Raw genomic sequence first — 21,210 nt, 5'->3', positions numbered from 1 at the left:
TACAGCAACCAGTCTGTAGGTGGGTTTTAATTGTGGACTGCTATTTGTCACAGATACAGATGTAGTTTTATGTTTCATGAGATATACTTTAAATGCACAATTGATATGCACAGGCAAGCTTATTAGAAGAAATGTTACCTCTGATTTTGTTGTTGGTTTGGGTTTTGTTTACTCCTACTGAGACACAATGAATAACCATTAAAGAATTTTTTGTGCATTAAGCATGAAGAGGACTAGTTCTGCATTAACCATGCTTTAACAGTACCCTACTTTTTCCTTGTTGTCCTCCACAATGAATTTGTTTCACACAAAGCATTCAGACATTTGACCTGTATTTTATAGCTTATAACTTGAGGCTAGTGTAGATCTCTGTCTGTCAGAGGTTCAAAATGCTCTCAAACTTTTTCAGCTTCTTGCACATGTCGTCCTCGATGCAGCACTCAATCCTGCGTTTGACGAGCTGTGATAGTTGCTTGTAGAAGGTCTTCGCCCACTGGGCTTCTAAGCAGTGGACTGATATGTTGCACACTTTGTGCAGTACCATCAACAACTTCTCGTTGCTGCTGACCTCACACCTTTTGAAGACCCATTCCCCCCACCCTTCCCACATATCGTCATCTGTGAAGTTGACAGTTACGCTTTCTCGGGTGCACATGGACTCTGGGTCTGTGTCAGTCAGGTCATTCCATATGGCTCTGTATGAAAAGGTAATCAACAGAAGCTTCAGAAAACTTAAATTGTTGAAATATGGATTAGAATTATTTGTTGAAAAAAGTAATTCACTCACACAACTTTTTTCAGAGGATATGGGGTCAAGTCACTGAGTGACAGCAGACCTCTATAGCTCACTTGGTTTCCCTCCATCCTGTGCAAGCACAAAGGTAACATGAATAAATCAGCAAATCATCAAATATGAAAATATATTCAGCATCTCTTTCCCCTATGTGAACTAAATTGTTGATAGAAAAGGGCCAGATCTATCACCAAGCTGTACTTGGTGCTCAATTAATAAAATCTTTTTTTATTCAGATTCCACATTCCACCTTGTGCCTACAATCAGGTCTTTCTTGTTTTATCTGGGCTTTCCTTATTTCAACAGAGTTTGTCTCTTTTTAGGGTAAGGCTGCTGCACTTCTCCAATGGACCTTAAGCTCAGTGCAGATTTGAGTAAAAATAAGGCTTCCATCCATTTAAGTTCTTTTAATATTTTAGTATTTAACCATTAGTCAGCAATAAGCTAAAAATGTTGAAAGGCTACTCAGTAGCATTCATTAATAGGAGTTACAGAACATTTCAAAGGAATATATTGGGTGGCTAAAATGTATAGCAATTATACTGAGCTGGAGCGCAGGTGACCAAACAGTAAGTTTACTGGAGTGGTGATTAAGGTTGCCATTGCAACATATTAGAACAGTATTATCTACAGAATCTTGTCCTTGTCAGCTGATTCAGACAATTACCATTATCTTCCCCCTGGTAAGACTTTCATTTCCCCAAAATAGTATACTATGTTGCATATTGCGAAACCCCTCACACAAGTTTCTTACCACAATTCTTCAAGCTTTCTTTTCACCCGTGTGGCAGCAGAAAGGGTCAGTAGTTCATCATCACCTATGTTTGACCATCCAAGTCTAAAATTGGTAATAGAAAGTGTGAAAGTCTGTGTGATTCTTTGTGAGATTTTATTCTCTCAATAAATGACTGTACTCTTGATATCGGCTTATATCTGTAATCTTTTTTGCTTATTATTAACAAAAACCCTGTAAAATCAATTGACATCTTACCCTAGTTGGGTTATATTTTCTGATGCTTGCAGCACATCAGCAATGACCTGAAATGTATCCATATCAAGGTTGTTCTCTCCAAGCCTTAAAAATGAAATAATGGAGTTAGTGCATAAGCCACATTATATATTCCTCAACCTGATGGTGTTGACACTTTACAGTCATCAGAACTGGGTTTGATGTGTGCAGAGCGATATGTGTTACCCACATAGAACTGCAAAGGTTGAAAAATAAACAAAAGAAACCTCTGATAGATGGGTGACGATGCAAACCAAATTTTACCTGGAACTCACCAAAGCTTCTCACATCTGAGCAGCAGGGGCTGAATATCTCTAAGTGCCTTGCAGCTTACTCCCGTCCCTGTCAGATCCAGCTCTGATATTTTGCCCTTTGTAAGGTTTAGGAAGTAAGTGATGGCATTGTAATCTGTTTGGGAGAGTGTTTCATCACTAACATTAACTCTTAGTGTCTTTGGTTGTATAGCAAGGGCCAAAGAGGGGTCCTGTTGCTCAAACAGGCAGTGTAAATGGTTTAGGATATGGGCCCCATTCTCACAAAGCATTGTAAGTTCTCTGATGATCTTCTGACGATAGGTGTCCACTTTTTCTTTATGGCAAGACAGCCCCACCTGCCTCGACAGAAGATTAGCATTGCGTTCAGAGAGGATTCCAGACAGAAAGCGGTTGAAAAGGTCCAAGTGTCCATAGTTGGACCCCTCCCCAGGACTTGTAGTGTGCTGAAGTGCATCAGGTAAAGGGTGATCAGTCACTGCACAATAAACTGCAGCAAAGAACTCTTGAACAGTAAGGTGCGCAAAGGAGTAAACCTCTTCAGTGCAGCCGGGCTCTTGTGCCACTGTCTTGTCAAGGAAGGTACTAACAAGGCTGCATCCCTCTAACGCTGCTACATCTTGGTCGCTGCTGTAGAATAGTGTTTGATGCTCCATCAGCTTTTGGAATGCGAGTCGACCCAGTTTCAGCACAATATCAGACAGCTGCTGGACGGCCCCCGCTCTATGCTCTTGAAGAAATGTTTCGGCTCTTGCTTGAGTGTGAGAGCGAAGCAAGGCCACCAGATACTGCACATAAATGTCCGTCATGGTCTTGGGGCTCTCTCCACAGAGGTCTTTGCTTTCTTTGAGGATGCAGCACACAATGTAGCAAAATGCAGGTATGTAGCACAGTGTCAGCATTAGATCATTCGCTGATACCACAGCAAACATGCGGTCAGCAAGGGTGCTGTCTTGGAAGTAACGTAAGAAGAAGTCTTGAACTTCAACCAGGGAGAAGCCAGAAATGAGCACAAAGCGGTCGATGCAGCCCACAGGTATGTGGTTGATAGCTGCAGGTCGACTTGTGAGCATGACAGAAGCATTGGGCAGCAGTTCTCCTTGCATCAGACTCCCAACGACCTCCACCACCTCTGCATCTTCATCTGGCTCAGTCACAAATACGTCTACATCACAGCTCCTATAGAGTCTGAACTCATCAAAGCCGTCCAAGATGATCAACAGTTTGTTGTCATTTGCTAAAATGTTATCCAGTTCCTTAGCCAGGTGCCTGTTTTTACGCAAGACCAACTCCCTGAAGTTTGTAGGTTTGTCGATCAGATTCAGGTCTCTGAAGGTCATGTGGATGATGAAGTCAAACGCAAGATGGTCCTTGTTTGCCCCAAAATCGAACAGCATCTTCTGCACCAGGATGGTTTTTCCGATGCCGGCCACCCCTGTCACCAGAACTTTCTTGACTGGACGGTTTCCATTTGCGCTTGAAAAGAGTTCAGCCGGTCTGATTTTCCTATGCACCGCTGACTTCTGCTGCAAAGATAGTCGCTTTTGTCCAAATGTCAGCACCTCATGTCTTTTTATATCCAAGCCCTGGTGTCCATCAACCAATAAGAGATTGACATAATGTTCGGAAAAAAGGATTTTCTCTCCGTGTCGAGTGTTGTAGAAGAGCATGCTCTCACTCCGACGCCTGAGGACGCCTCTGTGCTTTTGTTTGACATTGTTATACTCTGCAAAAGAAGATAAATTTAATATGATTCGTCTCTTACACTTCTTCCTTTACATGAACTGAAGAACCTAAGAACGTGATCATTTGATAGTGCTTCATGAAACACTATGTACTGTTTATATGAACAATGCAATGTTATTCCAAGAGTTTAACTCTTTGCATTATTGTCATTCCAAATATGACGGTGTAGTCCCTCATTCGTCCAGGAGTGTTCTATCGTAAAAAAGGCTTCAGTCGTAGTCATCTGGACACTGTGTCCAGATGACTACGACTGAAACCTTTTTTACGACATTCCAAATATCTTAAATGCACCAATGACATCTCTTTGTTTTGAATTGCATACCTGCAGACTGAGGCTGATCTGTGTTGCCTTCTTTGGAGTGTCTCTGTGCTTCTCGCTGACTGCTAATTGAGAGAAAAATCTTAGCTGCTTCCTCGCCTTTACACTCCAGGATATCCAACACCTTCCTAACTCTTGCCCGGGGCCCCAGCTGACACAACACCTCCTCACGGTCATCACGAGTGAACACCTCCCGACTTACTAAGATTTCCAGCAGAGAGTCAATCCGTCCTTCTAGTTCATCCACAAGGGAAACTCGCAGAACCCTGATTGCTGTCAAACAAGAATTACAACCATTCTTTTCCACCATAACTAATCTGAAATAATCCTCACACAAATTAGAAAAGTACAGTCATGATCTGCTGATGGTGCCAGTTTGAATCATAGCGTCTAGATTCATGTTGTAAAGCAATCTCCTCTCATAGTTTAGAGGGATCCAGTGAATGCATGCTCCTCTTCAAGATTTGAGAAGTAGAATCTGAACAGTATGTTTTAAATACAGAAAGAGGAAGTGATTTTTCCCTTTGACAAAACCTGTTGAGTCACGTTAAAGCGACAACCTTGTTCTTCCAGTTCTGGTTTGACATTCACTTTAATAATCTAACAAATTTGAGCACTTTGACTAGATAATGCAGTCATATTTTTTTAAGAGAAAAAATCACAGCAAAGAGATTATAAAAGGAATGTATTTGGTTTTATTTAATGATTAACCAGGCATGAGCAGAGAGCAATACATCAAGTCACCAGCAGGGGTCCCCATTGCATGCACATCAAATACCAAAACAAAACAAAAAAAAACTGTAGGGAAATTAATACTTAAAACCCACCCCTGTAATTATTTACAAAACTATGCACAAGAACACTCATGGAAATAAATAGTTAAAAGGACAAAACAAATATCTACATAACTTAAGGGCATAAGTAATGTCAATGAGGTTTTCCTCTCATAAAATCAAATAATCACACCTAAATGAAAGGCCAAGTAGTCTGCTAAGGTATGTGTTGCACTTGATGATGAAGCATTGTAGAACCCAGGATATAATGTCAAAAGTGCAAACCCTGGCTATCTGGCACAGTAATGTAAAAAATGGTACATTAATGATGATCTTTAAAAAGTTCCCTACTGTTTTTACCAATATCAAAATATAACACAGAGGTCATTTTTACATATTTTAAGTTCAACTAACACTGAAATCTGAAAGGGAGAAGAGTTACATAAGAACTGTCAAATGTAACACTGTTGTTTTCCTCTAATGTCACACTAAAGCGAAAATATCATTTGGTGGACAGGATAAACTGAGCTTTACTGATTCAGTTAGGAACTATTCTGCTCACCTCATGTTTAAACGTGCTGTAACGTCACAAAGTGGTTAAAAGGGACATTTTAACAAATATCATTCCAAGAAATAACAAACATCACAAAACAAAATATAAACAATGTACCTTTACAAAACAACAAAAACTCTACAAGCCATGTTCTTAACAAAGACTTAGATGAGTTGAGTGCAAAATAAGTGTGTTTTTTTTTTCCAAAAATTGACTTGCTTCAGTCATACACCTCCATAGTGCAACCCATGCAAAATAAATTTTTATCATGTCCTACTTTTTATTCTGCTAAAAAAAGCACATAAAACACCTGAAATCATAATTCCTTTCCTCTATAAATGACTTGACCAATCATTGCGGTAAACACGTGTTAAATGATCCAAAATGATAGCACACATCATGATCTATTTCCCAGGCAGCTGATACCAAATGGATAGCGTTTATCATATATTAGGCTTTTTGTCATGCTAGCTACTTCCCATTTATAGGCAGCATTATGCTGTATTTCAGTTTTAAACAAGAGTTTACTCATGCCTCATTATTAAAAGCTCATTTAGTATCAAAATTGTCTATCAACACTGTTTTGGAGACCATTGCAATAAAGGCAAACACACAACTATCCAGTGGTTATCAAAAGCTCAGGGGTCTACCCAGAATCTCTGGGTATGAAGTCAATCAATTTAAAAAAAAGTAGATTAATTACATATTTGTGTATTGTATGCTAAATCTCATGATAATATGCACCCTATTTTGGACATGAAGTGATGGTGCTAAAATAGAAGATGGTGGTGCAGCATTTGTTTTAGGAAACCCCTGAAACTACACCAGATACCATTTGGGACAGCCGTTAGTTCCCCTTTATGAAATCGCACAGTCACCACAAGTTTCTATGACTAACAATGGAAATGTATCTCAGTTACTTTTGCATAATTTAAGAAAGCTGTCGGCATGAACTTCAGATAAATAAAAAAAAATAAGTAAAACTGAAGCCTTCATTAACAGACATGTCACTCCTCTCAAAACTTTCAAATTCAAACTCACACATGATATCTTTGAGGAAAGTAGATCACAGCCACTCTAGGTATCCCCATCCAAACATTGCTCCACACTCAGGTATCCCCATCCAAGACTGGTCATTGAAGACAGTTGTGGGTTTAAGGACGGGGCATAGAGGTTTCAAGTCTCTGTTGGCTGTCTGAGCGTCTTCCCTGACCTATCCAGGTCGTCCATGGCCCTCGTCTTATGTCCCCGCCTCAGGTGTTTTGGCAGGAATGACAACAGCGGCTCTTAAACTGGGGCAGCGGACAAAGCTCCAGCTGTCGAACCTTCTCACAGTACCTCGTGCTGTCTCGACACTCTCCTGCTCGAATACACAGAGGTTACAGTTTACTACACATACTCACTTTAAGCCTAACCGCCTCTCCCCAAGATAGAGCAGCTAGAGGGTTTCCATTTTGTTAAAGTAAAGTCTTATGTGAAGCGGATTCGAGATACTGACTTCTGAAACTTCTGCCATTTAAATACATTGAAGGTTAGTGGAATTTCATGTATGCTTTTCAAAGCACTGACAAATGTCATTTGAAATACAACAAGACATCAACAAGTACTCCCAGAAATAACATCTCCAATGTAAACAGTTTTCATAGGGGCTGTCTGTTGGTTATTCAAAGTAACTGGGACATTTTTCTTGGAATACCTGATGAGATAAACTTTCAGTGCTTTGACTACCACAAGTGGAATTCCCTTCAATTGTATTGTACTGGGGTACAGCAGAAATTTTAGGAACAAGTGCTTCCAAACCGCAGCACATGAAACCAAAGCTATGTGCATTATGGGCTGGGCCCATTAAGAGAATGTAATGTGACGCAATCCTGGCAATTTATAATTTAAATTTAATTTTAGTTCCAATCTAAGTTATTCTTTTTCTAGTTTACTTAGGGCAAGCCCTCAGAAATATGCCATTAATGTGTTCATGACATAGGCTGGAACTGAAAGCAATAAGCTAGTACTGTACTGAGGTTATTTTCAGTGTTTTTACCTCTAAAATATGCTTTTCAGAGGAAATTTACATATATAGCTCCATCATCATATACTATATTTAATATGCTATACAACATGTAATACATTCAGGATCATTTTAAAATCAAGATGTTATGCCATCATGTACTGTCACTGAACAACTTTTTTTCTGATTCACAATTAAGAAACCACTCTCTCCATTTTGCCATCAGCGCAACTTTTTCTCACCTCTGCCACAGGACAAAACATTGCATCGCTGCCAGCTGGGAGGTCGAGGCCTCCACATGCAGTGATGTTCACGTGTGGCCTTTCCTGTTCGACGGTGCGCGCAGGTCACCTGGCGTGACTGGAAACCATGCCGTCCACAGGTGGCAGTGCACAGCGTCCACAGCCCTACGCGCCAATGAAGGGCACAGGCCTCTGTGGAGCAATTCTTCAGGGAGCTGGGCCTACAAATGCAAACACACATAAAAAAGGGGCTGTTTCGCTGAAACATGAGTTATCACTGTACTTTTTATTGTACATCAACATTATACATCATATTTACCTCTTGAGTCCACTACACATCCTGGAGGGGACTTTGGTGGCATTTGTGTCTTGGCAGTAAACATGGCGGTGCTGTGTGGCCAAACTGGGACCCACACATTGACCATGACACTAAAAGAGGAGATTTCATCAAACTTACAAGCAAGTTCATGTTTTAGTTCAACAATATTTTCCCCTATATAACTACCCTCTTGTGGTTTTGGCATTTTAAAGCCTACCTACTCTCACTGAATTTCAAGTTTTAAATCTAAACTATGCCTCATAATAAAAGCATTTAGTTTCTATTTTAAAATGGGAGCTACTTTTTTTTTTGCAAATATGCATTAGTTTTAAAGACAATGGACGTTTCAGACTGGCAAATTCTCATAATACACTTATATATACTTGGCTCCTAATAGATAAGGAAGGATTAGTAGGGTGCTTCCTTAAATATGTTGGAGAACAAATAATACAAAGAAATGCTCCAACGTGCCAGTTATTCATCAAAGTACCTCAAATTAACTGGCCAAGAATTGGCACGGTTTCTGAGGTAAATTGTCATTGTGTGTTGCACAAGTAAACAGCCTTGACACAGTCCATGTACACTTGCTGAGATGTGTTTGTAGTCAATGTAAGTAGACTCACCAGTCCCCAGTGGGTAGTGGCCCATCTGGCACAAGGCTGTAGGTTGCATAACCTGGTGTCAGAGGGTCTCCTCCCTGTGTCAAGGCAGTGCTGGCTCTCCACCTCTCTTGATCTGCCCTCAGGACCCTTCATGCAGCGCACACTCCTGGTCTGGGACCCACCTCCACAACTGTCTGAGCATGGTGACCAAGGATCCACTCGCCACCTAATCCAACCACAGAGGAGAAGTGGACAATAACTTTTATCAGAAGGTTTAACAGAAAGTACTCAAAAGTACTCATCACTTTAGTTTCTCAGTGGTGAGCAGACCTGATCATCTGAACATCCTTTAAAAAAAACAAACGCATGCACACAGAAATGACCCAGCATTTAGGATAGATGGAAAATAAGTCAATCCCATGGAGAAATTTTGGAATGCATGTAAAGGAGACAGTGGGAACTGGGTGTATCAAACGTAATATCCAAAGTACTGGATAAACATGTAGTAGTAGCAAGGTACCTGAGGGGGCAGGCTTGTCCATGACACAGCTCAGCTGACTGGCTGCTGTTATTCTTCTCAGAGCAAATAGGGCCATTTGCTCCCATGCCATTACCTTGGACACAGTTTCTTCCTTTGCCACCTGAAAATAAAATAAAAAAATATATATATCTTCGTGGTCTTGGATACTGCAGAAATCAAAAGAAGGGAGAACTGTCTTTTTAATCTGTACTGTATATTGTTGATTATAGTTTCAGTGTCCTAATTACATGTTTTACTGCAGTGATCTTACCAGTTCAGTGAGGATGTTTACGTCAGCTCTTTAAGAGTTACATACATCAACTCAACAATATGTACACGCCAGAAATAATTAGATGTAGCTTGCCTTATAGACACTAATAGTCCTAATGTGTAGTCAGTTATGTAGGCCACATTTTTGGTTTTCTCACTTAAGATAAAAGAAGATGAAAATACTGAGTTAAAGGTGCATTGGGTAAGAAGCGTCCCACAAAGGAAAAAATTGGAATATGTCTCAATACGTTGTTTAGTCAGTCTCTTGTTACTATTACCTCAGCAGCTCTAAATTTTGTCTTTGACATCACCAAGAGGGTCATTGCCGTTCAGAAATGAGACTGCACTTTCCAAGAACCTGGGAAAGAATTACATTTTCAAGTTCAATTTCCCTGTAAAGTTATTCACAGTACTTGGGGATGCATTTTTAAGATTTCTGAAGTGCATCCATTAGACATAGCCTTCAACTGAGTTTGAATTTGAAATATAAGAAAATGCAGATTGGATATTTTTCAGCACTTTTAAGCCCCTTTATCCTCTCCGTTTAGATTAAGCGAATGGGGTGCGCCCACTTAATCTTCTTTGAAACATTGCCTGTAACCTCTAATTGTTGTCGTATGGGGAGGAAAAGTGCCGGAGCATCAGGAAACGCGCTGTGCCGGTGCTTTGATGAGAATGCAGCATGGTTGCGACTGATCATGCCCCGAGGAGACAAAGGACAGCGCAGATCAGAGATGACCCGAGCTGTGGCACACTCCGGACATTCCCCATCAATTACTCAGCTAGATGAGCCACTAGTGTGTGTGTAAAAGCTTACTGTATGTCTGTGTCTGTGGTTTTGCCTGTGTGTGTGTTTCTCAGCTGAAAAGAATGCTTTCCCAGAATCTCTAAGCCTGAACCACAAAAGAACAACACATATTACTTTAAACTGGACTACATGAAAGTATATTAGGACAAACTCAACTTGACATTAGGTTAATACTGACTCTGTAGTTTATATGTGAAAAAACAGTTTTCAGCAATCTAACTTCATTTAAGCTACATCACACTTAAAGAAAGCTTTAAACGGTGCAGGTATGGAAATTTTATTTATTTTTTTTTACATCTGGACAAAGCCAGGCTAGCTGTTTCCCCCATTTTTCCAGGCTCTACGCTATGATAAGCTAACTGTCTCCTGGCTCTAGCTCCATAATCTACAGGCATGAGAGTGGTATCCATCTTCTTATCCAATTCTCTGCAAGCAAATAAACATTTTTTCCAAAATGTTGAACTTCATTTTAGAACAATATTTAGATCAAAGCTGTTATTGCTTTTGCTTATGAACACTAAAGTAGATGTCTGGTGTTTCATTTTATATCATATTTTTCGCAAACCTCAGAATGTTTGGACAATCATTATTCACACAGAATGACTTAACAGAGCCACTCGAGAAGTAAAACTAACCATTACCTAGCAAGAATTACATTACATTATTTAAACATGCTTGTAGCAAGATCCTGTCTTTGTGGATCTTACCTGTAATCTGCAGCCAAGATGAAAGAGATGTAGATCCAAGATGGTTCCTGGCAGTGCAGGTGTACAGACCCTCATCTACCTTGCTTGGAGACTGGATCCTCAGTGAGCCGGTGGGCAACAGGCCTACTCTGCCAACACAAAGACAACGTAACCACTGCATCTATGACAACAGTCAGCTACTTTTATTTTAACAAAATCTGCAGTTTTGTTAATGCCTGTTGCACGAGTCACATTAAAGGGTAGTTCTTACCTGCTGTTGTACTGCAACACTTTTCCATTCTTTGTCCATGTTAGGGATGGTTCAGGGTTCCCCAGTGCCTCACACCTCAGCTCCAAACTAGCAATGGGTTTCTGCAGCGAAACTGGCAGCCCCACATGAACCACAATTTCAGGTGGCGGCACCACTCCAACCTTCCTGGGCCGTTGGATTATTACCGGGCTTCTTGACCTGGATGCGTGGGCTTTGATGTTTGGTTTGTAAAGGAGGGGCCCTTGGGTGGAGGATTCCGCACTTTCCGGGGGATGAAGAGTAGACTCATTGGTTTCATCTTGTGTCATAGTGAGCTCACTGAGCAATTGTGCGATGAGTTGTTCCCCCCACGGTCCTCTGAGGCCTTCAGAGTGATTGTGCATGATCTCATCCAGCCTGTAGGTATCAGCTGTGAGTAGGAGCGGGCTTGAAAGTTCTGAGCTTGCTCTCTCATCCTCCAGGGTCGACCTGTTCTTTTCACTAGAGTGTGGTTTATCAGAAATGTCTTTTTCATCTTGGAGAGAGCCTTTGAGTTCAAGCAAATGCTCAACAATGTTGTCATATAGGTTGAGGGAGATGGGTAGCTCCTGAAATCTTTCTCCTGTTAAGGCCACATCTGGCTGACCAACCTTTTGTTGTCCACCTGCGTGGAGCCATGGCTCTGGAACAGAGAGCTTCTGCTTGCTGCCAATGATCTGTAGGACAAAATGTTCTTGTGCCTGACCTGCAACGCATGTGTATATCCCGGCATCAGATGCACGAACCTGCTGAATCTTCACGTATCCTAGTGATGTTATGGAGAGGTGTGGGAGGCTGACCAAGGGCTTTCCTTCCTTCAGCCATCGGATGTGGCCCTTGCGGAAGTGGCGGGTTGGGCAGCGAAGGACCACTGTTGTCCAGGGGAATAGGTAGGCATAACCTCCCACTATCAAGTGTAACTTTTTGCCCTTCCTCCACTGGATATACACCTTCCTCTGGGCCAGTATGGTGGGATCGGGCTTGACAGAGTCTGTGATGAAATTAACAGGACAGGTTGTTTCATTATTGTCTGTGCTATCTGTATTTCTGTGCATTTGTAATTTTCAAGCAATTTCCATTGACACAACTTAGCTATGGAAAGTTTTTTTCTTGCTTACTAACAAATCTTTCCATCAATTTCCACTCTCTTAGCAGTACAAATTGACAAAATACAGCCAAACAGAGGGTCTCTTACTCTCACAAAGCCTTTGGGAGCATGGTCGGATTCTGGTGGGCCGGGCCATCAGGGAACAGTTCTTAGGGTCTACGGTCCAATGTCCCCCATCTTCCCCTTGTTTCCTGCAGATTGACTGTAGTCTCTGAATGCCTTTTCCACAGGTCACTGAACACTGGACAAAGAAATTATATTGTAAGATATAAAAATGAGCATACCCTGTATACTGTACATATGGTGATTTTGACTACTTTAAAAAGGTAGGTTTGTTCCTTGGGGAAAGCCTACCTTGGACCAGTCAGTTGTGACCCACTGAGGTGGGCACTCTTGCTTGGCACAGGGCTGCTGGTTTGCAGGGCTCTTGGAAGGGCAAAAGGTGTCAGGCAGCTCTAGGATGCTGCCATCTGCCAACCGCTGTTTGCACAGGACTTGCCTCCTTTGAAATCCACCACTACAGCTCTGGGAGCACTGTAGCAACACAATTATAGAGGTGCCAGGAGTTATATTAGCAATATGTGCTAGATGCTTCAGTCTAATTGCTGGGCCAGGCATTTATAGTGGTGAACATCCTAGGTGAGATCCTTTACCTGTCCCCAGTCACGTGTGTCCCACGTAGGAGGGCAGTCAAAGCGGTTGCAGGCTTGGACAGGACTGGGCTTTGGGTTCTGACAGTCTTCATCCCTCAAAACCTTAGTACGATTGCTGTCTTGAGAGGGCCGGTGAGTGCATGCCACAGTGCGGGTCATAAGACCAACGCCACAGGTAGCAGAGCATGAACTCCATTCCCCTGTTTCCCACCTGTGAATTCAATGTTTATTATCAAACTACTGTATATCATGATCAATGATCTGTAAAATTTCCTTGAACCAGCTCATCACCAGGTTACTTTCTTTATTTTAGGATGTACTTGTATTTGCTTGTTAACTACACATGGGTTAGTTTTGAATTTTATAGTAAACCATCATAACTTAGCTTTTATGCTGGGCCACTGATTTTTCAACTCTTAACCTTTGCCGTTCCTGATTAATCACCATACTTTATCTTTTGTGCACGCATATATGTAGCCCATTATCCAATCTATAAAGGAGTGCAGTCAGGAGGAGTTCAGTCAGAGTGCTTGATGTTTTTACTTGATCCCATGAGAGGACACTCTTGCAGTCTTATGAATGTGTAAATTCATGAAAATGAATACGAGTGAAAACGAAAAGTGTGATTCATGGGACTGGATCCTGGCAAAGCCACATTAAATCTCCCACTGAATTTAGTGATATTTGAGAAATCCCTATGGCATTACTTCTTCATCCGCATTTTCCCAATGACCTCCATGGACCAATATTAATTTTGTTGTCCAACACAATTTCATACAGGGTGATCAATCCAGCATCAAGGTTTTCTGAGTATTTTTATTCCAATCTTGAAAATGATGTGGCATGTGTCTAACTAGTCACTATTCCTTTAAACGCATCTAAAAGCTTTGGCTTTGACCAAGATGGCAGCGACTTTACTTCTTGTTTAACAGATTAGGTGATATTTCAAAACTATTCATATTTACCCATGGGTCCAGGGACTGAGGAGAATTGGGAATGAAGCTTGTTTCTGGATCGGTACTATACTCAAAGCCAAATCCTATGGCTGTTTCCCTTCAGAGGGAACAGTATCCAAAGAGTGTAGCTTAATATGGGAGGGTGAGGAGGCCTCAGGGAGGGAGTAAAGGGCCAAAGGAAACAAGTCCAATACAGCGTTTGTTGTGCCTGAAAACAAGACTCAAGGCCTGGAAAAACAGGCAAGAGCAGGCTGCAAGCCTCTGGGTTTTCTGACAAGAGTGTGAGTGGTGGAACACTGACACTGCGCATGGTGTTAACTTGAAACGTGTGGCCTACCGCAAAATCCACTCACCGTTTAACCATGCCTCAGTTATATTAAACAACATGTCATTATGCTGTTTAACCATTTAGGTATTTCATTTTGATGAATTTTGTGTGCTCTGTTCACAAAAAGTGGTTAGTATTTGCAATTTCATATTTGAAATTCCAACATTGCTCATCCACTGTATTCCAAATTGATGCCCAAAGGATGATAGTTGGATAAACTAAAAACACTGCAAAATACTGACAAAACTTTAATAGTGTAGGTTACATCTACAATCATTTTCAAATCAAAATTCTGTGACAACCTACATATAATATCACTAATATCATAGTTGCATTTTAATAATTTCAACTTGAAATTTAGCAAGGATATTCATGGTCCCCAGAGGATGATTACAATGATTTTAGTAATGTCTTGACATTTTGACTCGCTCAAAATCAGGAAAAACACTTTTGTCCATGACAAGCTATCCCTAAAACTAATGGCCAAGATTTCCATGACATTTCATTGTTCCCAGAAGATAAATCCTGACTTTTCCTCCAAAATGTACTTTAAACAAGAAATAGCAACATCCATTCATGATCCCCAGAGGATGAATCCCTTCCATTTTTAACACTCAATAAGCTTTCCTTCAGAGTCACCATCAGGTCAAAGTGTCAACTTGGTACACAGGATACTGAAAACCTATAATAGTATATGATCTCTATTAAATCTTTCAAAGACATTCAATTTACCCACCTCATTAGGTTTCTTCAAGCATCATCATAGGCCAAATGTCAACTTTGTACACAAGATTGTGGAGGTGGGTATGGGTAGCTGTCAGCTGCAGAGGGAGAGGTGGGGGAGTTGCTCAGGTGAGCAGCATCAAGGAGAGATAATTGGCACAGCTGAACCCGGTTAACTAATTATGCTCTCCTTGATGCTGCTCACCTGAGCAACTCCCCCACCTCTCCCTCTGCAGCTGACAGCTACCCATACCCACCTCCACAAAGATATTTCATAATGTAATGGGCAGACTACCATGAGGTTTGTTGACTATATTCATGCTGCCAAGGGGATAAACCTTGGGCTTTCCAACAGCATCCTCTCAGGACAAACATTACTTTGTTAACCCTTCTGGTAATGTGGCAAATTTGTCAGTATGATGTATGATCACTAAAAGTCATTCCCAGAAGTATACAAAGCCATGTGAAAGCTTTTTGCTATAGTAACTTTTCAAAAGGGAACGCCAACTACAGAAACACAGGCCTCCTACATTTCTGTGCTGACACAACCACTGGGGGAAAAAAATCTTGAAAAGTTCTTCCAAGGACAATTTCAGATCTGAGCCGAGCAGGTATGGCTACCAATGACATCTGATCCCTATTGTGTCTAATTCTGACCAGGTTCCGCAAGCTGTCCCACTGGCTTCATTTCCTGCTTTCAGTGATACAACCATCCATCTCTGTCATTCTGCTTCAGTATCACTTGGACTCAAGTGGTATAAATGGTGATTTAATTGGCCCAAGTGGTTTAAACTGAGAGGGATAACGTAGTGGATTAGAGGGATTTGAATCTCTTTTGTACACAACCAATGATTAGTAGAGATTAATTGATTCAACTAGTGTGATGTGTGTTTTTTGATCTGTCTGAAAGTTAAGCAGTTCCAGGTGTAGAAGCCAGGGATGCTTCAGGGCTCTAGGAAATGGAACATGAATTTCCCAGCTCTATATATTGCATATCTTGCTGGGTTACAGTCTTGGCAAACTAGTAAAGAGCAGAGCCAGATTCCAGTCCTGTTTTTAATTAATATTTTCTTCTTCAATGCAGCCAAACTCTTTTTCCAAAAATACATTTCCTCCTTATTTTTACTGCATCCATCAATCAAGGCTATTTTAACATTCATGCACAAACCATTTTAAACAATTAAATGATAATGATGTTGGTCTGATTTGTGGATTTTACCATACCTGGGTGGGCAGGGCTGAGTTTTGCAGTCCTGGAGGAGCTGTGGGGGCCGACGGGCACTCACACACAGGCTCTGGTCTGCTGCCTCCCTGGTCTGCTTGTTCAGGCAGATGACCACAGCCTCCTGTACACCTGGGATTAGACAGTACTGAGCAGTCACAAAGGACGTCCAAAGAACCATGAGCTACAGTAATGTGCAGGGTTCAATCAAGAGTGTTTTCAACTTTTAAAATGTTAATCTACATGCTCGCTGTCCCATATCTTCAAAAAGCAAACACACATTGTTCTTGTTAAGCATCTCTTACATATTATCACCCTCACATACATATGGAGCATGGACGATTGCAAGCTGACACTGCAATGAAGCAATCCAGATATTAGGCCCCTCAATGACAGCAAGCAGTGGTTGTATCTAATGGGGCACAATGAACGTCAAAACAGTACAGCTGCCTGCTTAAGTTCTGGCCTGAACTGTGGATAAACTTTAAGGGTGTGATGTCAGGTCATGTTAAAAGCAACGTAACATAAATCTCAGAGTCTGCTTCTAATGTTGGAGACAATAACAGTGAAGCAGGCACTTCAAACGCCACAGTGGTGTGATGGTCCACAGGAGCGCAGCCCTCGGGGTGTGTATGTGACATCCGATATCAGTCTGTAATCATCCCTGAATGGGAGTTTGTTGGGTTTGGGTGAGCGTGTGCACACACACACACATACACACACACACACACACAGACATTGACAAAAGCCTACGCCCATGTGCAGAAATTAAGTTACACATGCACACTCATGCAGACATACAGGCTTGGATGCGGAGGTGGGGAGATTAAAGTGGCCCTCAACGAATGTTGGCAGGATGTTTAGGAAAGCTGTCTCTGTCTGGCGCAGCATTCACTGCTGCTGTGAGAGTCGGTGACGTATGACCTTTAGAGTTAAACTTGGTATTCCAACCATTATCATCTAATATCATATAACTTACTTCTAACTTCAAAGCCCATACTGGCATGGCTTTAGTCATCCACTGACATAAGGGCACTGGTTACTGCTGGGATGTTTCGTTTTAATACAGAAACTCGGACAATTCAGCAATTCAGTGATACTGACGGAGTGGGCTTTGCCTTCAAATTAAGCTATATAATGTATTTGCTGTATTTATACAATAAAACTATTCTGTCATGGGTTTAATGTAAGATCCCACTGACTGTTGGTTAACAATGCCTTGATTTTTGAATCTGCCCTCTAGCAGCGTGGCCCTAGGGACGGCAATGTTGGTCGGTCGGTTCACCACTTTGGTCCAGACTGAAATATTTAAAAAATATTTAGCATTTAGCTCAAAGCACCACTGTGTTTAAGTACAGCCTCACACAGCCGCTAGCATGGCTGTAGACTCTCAGTCTAGTAACTTTTAAGCTTCACATTTCTGTCCTTTCTAGGTCTATTTCTTTACTTTCTCATATCAAAGAGGGCAACAATGATCCATACCTCCCCCACAACTCTCTGAGCACTCCGTAAATCCCTCATACTCCCAGTCGTGCAGTTCCTCTCTTTCAGGTGTCTCCCCCTCCTCTTCACTTTCTTTTCCTTTGCCCAAAACACCAGAGCATGGAGTACGGTAGCAGGGCTGACTCGTAGCAGGTTTGACCCCCTCACACTCGTCATCGGGCAGGTCAGCAACAGTCTGAGAGAAGGACAGCAACACCTGACACTTGACAGTCCGTTGCTGGGTCCCGGCACCGCATGTCCTACTGCAGGACTGCCAGCGACCAGGGATGAAGCTGGAGAGGAGAGCCAACAGGTTTGAGAAAGCACAAACTGGATGATTAATTGCACAGATAAAAATATAAACAATATGCTGTTCATTTAGTTAGTATACTTCACATACCTACACAGTCTTGGAAAAGTAGTTACATTTTTGATTTGATTCAGTCATTTACTGCTAAGTTCATAAACTAAAAAAAGTATTTATGAAATCCAGCCCTGCTGTGGTTAATTGAACAGCTGTGAAGCATTAGGATCAGCCTTTCTTGGATAAACTGCTTTCATGCGCATCCTTTCTCATCTTAAAGAATGGATCAGAGAAGGAAATACTTATAGATCATTGGCGTTCATGAATGCCTGAAGGCCTGTCAAGGTTGGGTGAGAGTTAGGGCTCAATAGCTTTGGGAGAGTGTAAAAGAAATAATAAAACTGGAAAGTGTGAGACAGAAAGATGTTTGAATCCCTCTTGATCTTGAGATTTAATTGACGCTCTCAATGACAATTTAACTTTTTAGGGAATGCGCATAAAAAAAATGTTGGCTAAAATTTAAAGCTTAGGTCTTTGAAGGATCAAGAAGGGGAAATCTACTTCACGCTGTATTGTCCAGTTCACCTATAATGATTCAATGATGTTCAGATCTGGTGACGTCGCCCTTGTGTGCATTAAGCGCTCATGGAATTATGTAAAAGTGGGAGTATTCACATTTTTAAATATGCAAATATAAAGACCAAACAGCACTTGTACCCCATGGTGCACCTGATACCCTCCAATGGCCCCATATTAATAATCTTTTCTATAACCAAGAGAGCAGTCCTCAGTACTAATGGTTCTGAACAGATGTATTCCCATACCACAAGCAAGTTTAACAAGTGACTACAGACAAACTCGTCCTACAAATAAACCCATCTGAATATTCAACATGAGGGGTGAAAGGGTTTAAATGCAGTTCATCAGACCTTGATACCTTTTTCTTTGCACAAGGGTCTGTGTTCTATAGTCATTGTTCTCATTACACCCAGTTATGCACCTGATCATGAATACAAAGTGGTTGGAGGCAGACCAAATGCTTACAACATTCAGCAGCTGTCTTGTTTAGGGCTGAGCTCACCACTGTTTCTTTACTGTTTATTTACTTTAAAACGTCATATTAGAGGTGTTCAGCATATGCAAACTGTCTGAACTGACGAATCACCATTGTCACTGCATCAGTAGTTGTTGTTTTTGCATTGGAGCGCCCCTCAATTTACTGAAAGACCATGAAGTCCACAGAAACAATCGTGATGTGATGACTCTGTTGCAGATATGTGGTGTCTCAGCATTACCTTATAAACAGTGCTTGTGTAAGTCTAGTTTTGCACTAAGCTTAACAAAACAGTAACATACTGTAATTATTACTGACATGCAGACAGTCAGAATCAGCGCCAAATCTCAGTGTTATGAATGGTGATACAATTGCTTAGCTTAGAAAAAAGGGAATGAACTACATTCAGTAACAGTCAGTAACTACAAATCATATAAACTGAAATGAACGAAAGATCACATTAATTAGTAATTTCCACCACTACATCATGTAGAGTAACTTGGCTCTGTAGCTCACTTTGGTATGGTGTTAACTGTAAAAAAAGGGTTTTGTATTAATTTCATTCAAAATGGGAATACGACTGGTAGAAATATTGTTTCTTAACCCCAGTCAGTGAAACTAACGTTGACAACCATCTTTCAGCACCAACCATCTTTGGGTTTATAAAACTACCAATGTAGTTTCCTACAGCATGCATTATCAGTGCACATGTATCTCATAGAGGTACCTACTAACATGGCACCCTGCACCAATGTGCTGCATTTTTCCTTGTTTGTGTAGTCTGACCACAACACAAGAGCACCCTGCTGTTTTATAAGATGCCTCAATAAAGAGCTCATAATTACAGCAAAGTTGGCTCTTTATGAGTGCTCAAGGACTCATTATGTTTTGGACAAACAAATGAATCACCGGCAGTTAGACCCTTGGAAAGCAAGCAGCAAAGTCAACAAGCGAACCCACAGAAATGTTTATCTTCATGCGTAGTTAAAGTACATCTGTCGGTTTCAAAAACAATCTTGATTTCATTCATGTGCGGAAACAACACATTTTTGTAATATCCGCCAAAGCCCCATGTTAAGCCTATCAATTAAATTTCCATCAATGGAAACATTTTATTTACTCATGGTGGTGGTAAGGTGAAAAAAAGCACTTTTGGCCAACCTGTGGAACATATAAGGGTTTAATTTTTCAAGCAGTTGCACAGTGGTGGCTTGGGGCACGCATAAGGCCTGGCAATGGAGGTGCAATAAGTCTAACACAGGAATTTCGTTCTCTTTCCTCTCATATCCGTAACCTGGCCCCATATGGTAGGCAGATATTGTTGTTGGCTTGTGAATGACTGCATATTATACACATATATTTATGTGCTTTTGGAGGAAAGACATGCTTTTTTTTGCAATAGAGCAAAATCATATGTTTTGGCGTTTCTCTCTTTCTCTCCCACTCTCTCGCTCCAAAGATAAGTCAAAGTAACAGATGTTTTGAACTGGCTGACATGGTCGCTAATACAAGTAGAGTCCAAACATTGTCCATCTTCAGAGGACAGCCTTTATTAGTCACTTGATATGTGGGACAAGAACATCTGGAACATCTGAGGCTTGCTGAGGTAATGCTGGTAGCCAGTGACAGAACAGACCGATAGTTTCCAAAAAGATGTTTTTCCTCTTTCACCTTCAGTTTCCCCTTTTACCTTATATAACCTCATACAGCGTATGCATTACTTCGATGTGACAATACACACCTTCACTGAAGCAGAAAAGCATTAAACATCTGACTTCAGCGAGGGTCTTCTTTACTCGTCTTGACCAAACTGTCCTGCCACCGTGTCAAACATTTGGCAGGTGTACAAAGAGACATGCACTCAAACTGGTGCATATTTTGAAAAGTGTCAGAAAAAATGGGGGCTACAGCTGTATATTTTGACTCCAAGTTGGCGTAAATGGCTGTTGACATGAACACAACCGGGCCCTGTCTACTTCAATTCCACCTCCAAGGAAATCCTATAGCTCTGGGTTGTGAAAACTGTTGTTGAAAGTGTGTATCTGGGATCTGACTTTTGCTTCTTTACGCCTGCAGAGTGACAGTCATTCTTTAAAAAGGGAAACTTGAATTCAGGTTATGAAGCTAATGAGTCATTTATAACTTTAGCAGTTGCATCCTCCTAACTTATTTGT

The 21,210-nt window shown here is 41.2% G+C and overlaps 2 protein-coding genes across 7 annotated transcripts in view; both read right to left on the bottom strand.

Annotated features, from left to right (window-relative positions):
- Positions 1–9: 9 nt before the first annotated feature.
- LOC122870481 (NLR family CARD domain-containing protein 3-like) lies at positions 10–4,654 on the bottom strand. The gene is made up of 6 exons (XM_044184692.1): positions 4,143–4,654; positions 2,078–3,800; positions 1,785–1,868; positions 1,548–1,631; positions 788–865; positions 10–695 (listed from the first exon to the last, which is right to left on the bottom strand). The coding sequence occupies exons 1-6, from the start codon at positions 4,447–4,449 to the stop codon at positions 377–379; spliced, it is 2,595 nt and encodes an 864-aa protein (XP_044040627.1). The 5' UTR covers positions 4,450–4,654; the 3' UTR covers positions 10–376.
- Positions 4,655–4,814: 160 nt separating this feature from the next.
- adamtsl3 (ADAMTS-like 3) overlaps positions 4,815–21,210 on the bottom strand; it is a 104,139-nt gene continuing 87,743 nt past the window's right edge. For 2 of the 6 annotated variants that reach the window (XM_044184644.1, XM_044184645.1), the window contains 12 exons: positions 17,679–17,971; positions 16,199–16,328; positions 12,968–13,178; positions 12,669–12,848; positions 12,402–12,555; positions 11,189–12,197; positions 10,939–11,066; positions 9,154–9,274; positions 8,655–8,859; positions 8,032–8,141; positions 7,713–7,933; positions 4,815–6,825 (listed from right to left, as the gene is read on the bottom strand). In XM_044184644.1, the coding sequence (XP_044040579.1) occupies positions 6,719–6,825; positions 7,713–7,933; positions 8,032–8,141; positions 8,655–8,859; positions 9,154–9,274; positions 10,939–11,066; positions 11,189–12,197; positions 12,402–12,555; positions 12,669–12,848; positions 12,968–13,178; positions 16,199–16,328; positions 17,679–17,971 (2,869 nt within the window). In that variant the 3' untranslated portion in view covers positions 4,815–6,718. Of the gene's footprint in view, positions 6,826–7,712; positions 7,934–8,031; positions 8,142–8,654; positions 8,860–9,153; positions 9,275–9,701; positions 9,782–10,938; positions 11,067–11,188; positions 12,198–12,401; positions 12,556–12,668; positions 12,849–12,967; positions 13,179–14,987; positions 15,114–16,198; positions 16,329–17,678; positions 17,972–21,210 lie in introns of those variants that run through there. The other 4 variants (XM_044184646.1, XR_006376581.1, XR_006376582.1 and 1 more) reach the window with 4 other exon arrangements.

The sequence above is a fragment of the Siniperca chuatsi genome, linkage group LG22 (assembly GCF_020085105.1).
Source record: "Siniperca chuatsi isolate FFG_IHB_CAS linkage group LG22, ASM2008510v1, whole genome shotgun sequence".
Classification (NCBI taxonomy): Eukaryota; Metazoa; Chordata; class Actinopteri; order Centrarchiformes; family Sinipercidae; genus Siniperca; species Siniperca chuatsi.
The sequence above is the reverse complement of the archived record's forward strand: the minus strand, read 5'-3'. Positions and strand labels throughout refer to the sequence as shown.